This window comes from Tripterygium wilfordii, chromosome 4 (genome assembly GCF_013401445.1).
Source record: "Tripterygium wilfordii isolate XIE 37 chromosome 4, ASM1340144v1, whole genome shotgun sequence".
Classification (NCBI taxonomy): domain Eukaryota; kingdom Viridiplantae; phylum Streptophyta; class Magnoliopsida; order Celastrales; family Celastraceae; genus Tripterygium; species Tripterygium wilfordii.
In genome coordinates this window covers 12753994-12759171 of record NC_052235.1, presented here as the reverse complement: position 1 = coordinate 12759171, position 5178 = coordinate 12753994, and the positions used below count along the sequence as shown (strand labels likewise).

At 37.3% G+C, this 5178-nt stretch overlaps 1 protein-coding gene across 3 annotated transcripts; it reads left to right on the top strand.

The window, feature by feature from the left end:
• Positions 1 to 477: 477 nt before the first annotated feature.
• LOC119995928 (oxysterol-binding protein-related protein 4C-like) lies at positions 478 to 3871 on the top strand. Of its 3 annotated transcripts, none has more exons than XM_038842402.1 (7): positions 478 to 708; positions 1724 to 1894; positions 2027 to 2275; positions 2478 to 2574; positions 2714 to 3005; positions 3133 to 3235; positions 3398 to 3871. In XM_038842402.1, exons 1-7 carry the CDS (start codon positions 493 to 495, stop codon positions 3650 to 3652), a joined length of 1383 nt encoding a protein of 460 aa, XP_038698330.1. In that variant the 5' UTR covers positions 478 to 492; the 3' UTR covers positions 3653 to 3871. The 3 variants fall into 3 exon arrangements, with proteins under 3 accessions (XP_038698330.1, XP_038698332.1, XP_038698331.1); XM_038842403.1 differs by having other exon boundaries at positions 570 to 708; positions 1654 to 1894; XM_038842404.1 differs by lacking the exon at positions 2027 to 2275.
• Positions 3872 to 5178: the final 1307 nt, after the last annotated feature.

Genomic DNA, 5178 nt, shown 5'->3' with positions numbered 1-5178 from the left:
AACACATAATCGTACAAGCGAAGGATATGTCTATGCTAAGGGAGGGAGGAAGAGAAGGAAAGACATGAGAGAGGCAGAGGAGGAAAGACATGAGGCTTGTCATGGTCTTCCTCTCCTTATCTTGAAAAAGTAGCTTTCAAAGTTGAGAGAGTTTTGAGAGAGTATTTGTGAGAATATATATATAAGGTTGACAACTACACAAGTAATTATTACAAGTTAATTAATATATATTTGTATTTTTGTCTATATAACGATAAACAATCAGGTAAAAAGGAAAACTTGATTTTTGTTTGTCCATAAAGAATAGTTTAGTGCAATTACAGAGAAAAAAAATAAGTAATTAATTTAAATATTCAGATGATTGAGTTGAATTAATCAAATTACCTAAAATATACATAAATGGTTCGAAAACCGATAATTAGTTGTCATAAAAATTATTTGGATCTATTTAATTACTTTATAAAAGTGGCTTAATGAGGTCGCCAACTATAAATGCAAATGCACATAAGACTCTCTCCGTCTCCCTCTCCCTTTCCCTTTCCCTTTCCCTCCCTCAGGTCTCCCTCTCCCTTTCTCTCCCTCAGGTTTATATATGTAAGTGAATCTCTCTTGCAACGTACATCTCTTCCTTCTCTCTCTGCCGGAGCTCAAATCTTTCGAAACCTCCATCTCCGGTTGTGGAGAGCGGCTGCACCGCCTCCTCAAATGGTACGCGCATACATAACACCCCCTGGGAAATAATTTATTGCTGTCCTTCTGTGTGCTTGAGATTTGGTTTTTTTGTAGCAATGAATTGTTGGTGTTGTTATATTTGCTGATATATTAATTCATCAGAAAGTGGTTGTTTTGCCGGCATAGAATCAAAGGGAGCTTCATAAATCTTCTTGTCATAATAAACTTTTTTTATTTTTGGGTAAAGACATTTAACATTGTGTAAATGTCCTTGAAAAAGTACCTTTTGATGGAAAGTTTTATGGAAGTATATTGGGTGGTTGGCCGGCATAGGTGGCGGAGTCGGATATATATATATAATATATTCATCTTTGTTTGTTCCTGGTTGTGGGTTTTACAAGAGATCTGGGCGAGTGCCGTGTCTCACATTCATATCAATTATGCGTAAAATTGTTTTTCAGTGATAGATGCAGCCGGTCTCACAACAAATGTGTGGTCTGTCTTCGGAGTCACTTCCTTTTCTACCACTCTTTCTCTATTCATGACATTTGGTGGGGGCCAAAGTGTTGTTTTTTATCCTCACAACACAACTTGTTGAGGCTTTTTAGGCGAGTTTTGTTATTAATCTATTCATTTCTTTTGATTTCCAATCCTTGGAATCTGATTTTTTAAGAAAGTCTAACCCAACAACTTTCTAGAGTTGTTGTTGGCTTTAGAATTCAAGATCGGCACACGCGATTTTATTATTAAAATGACCCTCTACAATTAAGATGTATTGTTTTCCCTCAACTTTTCAATGTAAAACTATTATTTTAACACTCTCTCATAGGTTTTGAATATTAAGTTAATCTTTGATTAGCTTCTTAATAAGACATATTCTATTTGAATGCTTAATTAAATCTATTCCCTTATTATTGTTGTTGCTTTTTTTTTTTATATAATAAGTTTTCTTCTAAACTAAGTTATTTTCTTTATAAACAGAGGAGAACCTTTATACATTTCTTTTAAAAAAGAATCTCTGTAACAAAGGTGAAGAATGTGCGTAGTGCAGGTGGGAGAAGGCAAGGAGCAGCAGCAGCCAGAGAGGGAAGTTGTGCTTACAAAGCCATTATCATTAGATATTGGGGAGTCAGAAGGTGATTATAAAGCTCCTAATCTTCTTCGACGCGTATTAAGTCTCTTTAAAAACTTACGCCCAGGATCAGATCTCACTCACTTTCAGGCAAGTCATCATCAACATATAAATTTCTTCTTTACTTTTTCTGGAAATTCAATTTATTTTCATGTAATTCAATGGTAAAATGAATTACTATTAGATTAAAATTTGCATATATTTTTCAATGTTCATCTGCAGCTGCCACCAGTTTTCAACTTTCCCAAGTCCCAGCTCCAGTGTTTTGGGGAATCATTGTATTGTGTTAATAAAGACCTCTTGAGTGGGTGCAACCAAGAGAAGAACCCCTTGAACAGATTTCTGTGTGTTGTGGGATGGAGTATATGCACCAGTACACGCCCTGTTATCTTCGGTCTTGCTCCTTACAACCCTGTTCTTGGAGAGACTCACCATGTCTCAAGAGGGAGTCTCAATGTTCTACTTGAACAGGTATACAATTGCATAAATACCCTTATACGGATTTAATGATTCTACTGCTCTTGATATGAAGCCCCTCAGTTTATTGGATTAATATTACAATGTTCCAACCTGATTGTTATAAATTAGAGGCAATGTTATTGCTGTTGCGCGTCGTGATGTTCTTGTCCTTGAACAAGGTGATTCAACCATTTCAGCTTTTCCATGGTTATAGGTTTCTCATCACCCACCAGTGTCTGCTCTTTATGCGACTGATGAAAAGGAAAATGTCGAAACGATTTGGTGTCAAAACCCTGTTCCCAAATTTCAAGGTAATTGACACTGAACTTCTTAATTGACACAGCTTGTTACTGTGGATTTCATGTTACTTTATTCATCTACTGATTGCTAACTATGAATAATATAAACAAGTTTGGATGGAATTGACTTGGTTAAATGTGGAATCGTTAGGTGCTTCCGTGGAAACTGTGGTGCATGGCAAACGACAACTGAAGCTCGTAAGTAAAGGAGAAACTTATGTGATGAACTCACCAAATCTCTTCATCAGATTTCTTCCGATACCTGGTGTTGATTGGGTTGGCAATGTTAAAATTCATTGCAAGGAGACTGGCCTTGAAGCAGATTTATGCTATAAAACAGATTCCTTTTTAGGCCTCAGAGGAAAGCCGCGATATATTAAAGGGAAGATCTATGATTTCTCAACTTCTAAGATTCTTTATGAGATTGAGGGACAATGGGACAGGTATACTTCAAAAGTTTCCATTGAATTCTTAGGAAATGATTCATTAATGTTCTCAATTTCCCTTGTCAGAAGAATTCAGCAATCGTCATAGGGTAATAATATGTTGAGTTTCTACTTGATTATGCAGAACTGTAACAGCAAAGGATGTTAATAATGGGAAATGTACAGTGATATACAATGCAAAAGAAATCATTTCTGGCCTTAAAACACCTACTACAAAGGATTCACAGGTAATTAATATCTGCTGCTTGATTGATTTGTACTTCATCTGTTCTATAGAATCTCAGAGAAAATTCTTCCTCTTAAAATATGAATACATATATATATAGTTATAACCTTAATTTTGTCAAAACTCTGTAAATAAAAAAGTTTTCGTTTGTTTGTTTGATTAGGAGGTGTGGCCAAGTGAATCAGCAGTAGTTTGGAGTGAGGTGAGCCAAGGTATATTGAGCAAAGACTGGGAGAAAGCAAGAGAAGCAAAGAAAACCGTCGAGGAGAAACAGAGGGAGCTCTTAAGAGAAAGAGCCTCAAGGGGAGAAACTTGGGTTCCCAAGCACTTCACTGTGACTTATACTAAGGAAGGTGGTTGGGACTGTTCGCCAATTCAAAATTCCGTCCCACCGGCGCCCATTTCTGTGCCTCTATGATATATGTTGCCTTGCCAACTGACTGAATACAGCATTTCATTTCTTATTCATAAGTGATTGGGGTTCTTGGTATAAGCTAGTAACTTCTTGATTAGCAATGCTGGACGGAGTTTGGTTCAGATTTTTCCCATAAAAGTTAGTCAACCAGTATTGTTGCTTCTCTGTATCAGTTTATTCTTCTGTTGGATGCTAATGAATTTCAAAGTTTTTTTGATATTAGTAAACATTTTCTTGGTGAAAAACTCTCATAAAATGTGCAGGGTAAAAACCCAGAAAACTTAGAAATCAATAGTCTCATTTCACTTTTAATTACTTCATTAGCAAGCCATTTTCATAGCTGCAAAACTCTCCAATTAACACCAAAAACAAATATACCCGAGCCATTAGTTGGAGTAGTAAAGTTGGTGTGTATCACCCTGGTGACCGGGGTTCGAATTCCCCTCCCCTGTTTTCAAAACACCAAAAACAAATCATTGTCCCAATAAAACCTCTCTAATTAATTAGCCTAAACTACATTACTTTAGTGCCTCCAAATACATCTCTTGTAGAACTTCTGATTCAGACCTCCGATTAAACGACCTCTCTCTAATCGTGTCCAAAATAGGCTTCCACGACCGGCCACCTCCACCACGACAAGCCATCTCCGGCTTCATTATTCCATTGATGCTTCTAGCCCCTGAGTTTCCAATCGAGCCGGAACCACATGGACTCCACGTAGGACTACTTGTAGGAGATTTAGGCTCACACCGACTAGTTTTCGCCATTCTAGCTAGTTTCCTAGCCGTAGCAGCCAAGTCGACAGGGGAAGCATCGCCTTGTAATGTTGAGTAAGGCATCAAGAAGTAAATCCGGCCTGGCTCGAGCTGGGTTTCGGGCTTTAGTGACTTTGACACCGGGGAGATAAGCTGAGCTGCAGTACACAGGAAATGCTTATTAGGTGGTTGGCCATTCATGACTTGGCCTACTGAAATTGGAAGCTCAAACTCTTCTACATAGCCGTTCAAGTGGACTACTCGGACGTTATTGAATTTAGAAGAAGAAGAAGAAGGAGTTCTGCAAGAGAAACAACAACCCATGTTTGTGTAATTATGTTAAGTAGAACCACAATAATTACAAGATAACAGAGGAATCAATGAGAGGATTATATAAGGATAACGTTTATAAGTTGGAAAATGAAAGCCAAAGACTTTTGTTGCGTTTTTTATACGTATAGAGATATATTGTTGGCCAAACTCTGCCTTCTTTGGCGTATATTTCGTTTGTTACACGCAGCTTGATGTAATATAACTTACTGTATACTAGTCAACAATAAAAAAATTCTACCTAATTTTATAATATGTAAATAATTTTAATTTCGGTCTAATTTACATTGATGAAGTGAAAAAGGGGATCGACCTTGACGATGTATCAAGTGGTGAGGCTAGCTGTTAAAAGATGATTGTTCGCCTAGCTGCACGAAAGAAAAGTCAGCGATGAGGGTCCCCGGAGTTGTTCTCGGGAGATCTCTATAATGCAGTTAATAGGGA

Excerpts from the sequence above, each read along its gene's own strand:
- LOC119995928 (XM_038842402.1), top strand. The coding sequence starts at position 493 with ATGCAAATGCACATAAGACTCTCTCCGTCTCCCTCTCCCTTTCCCTTT. Across the intron at positions 709-1,723 it reads CTGCACCGCCTCCTCAAATG|GTGGGAGAAGGCAAGGAGCA; the intron begins GTACGCGCATAC and ends TGCGTAGTGCAG. Across the intron at positions 2,575-2,713 it reads CCCTGTTCCCAAATTTCAAG|GTGCTTCCGTGGAAACTGTG; the intron begins GTAATTGACACT and ends TGGAATCGTTAG.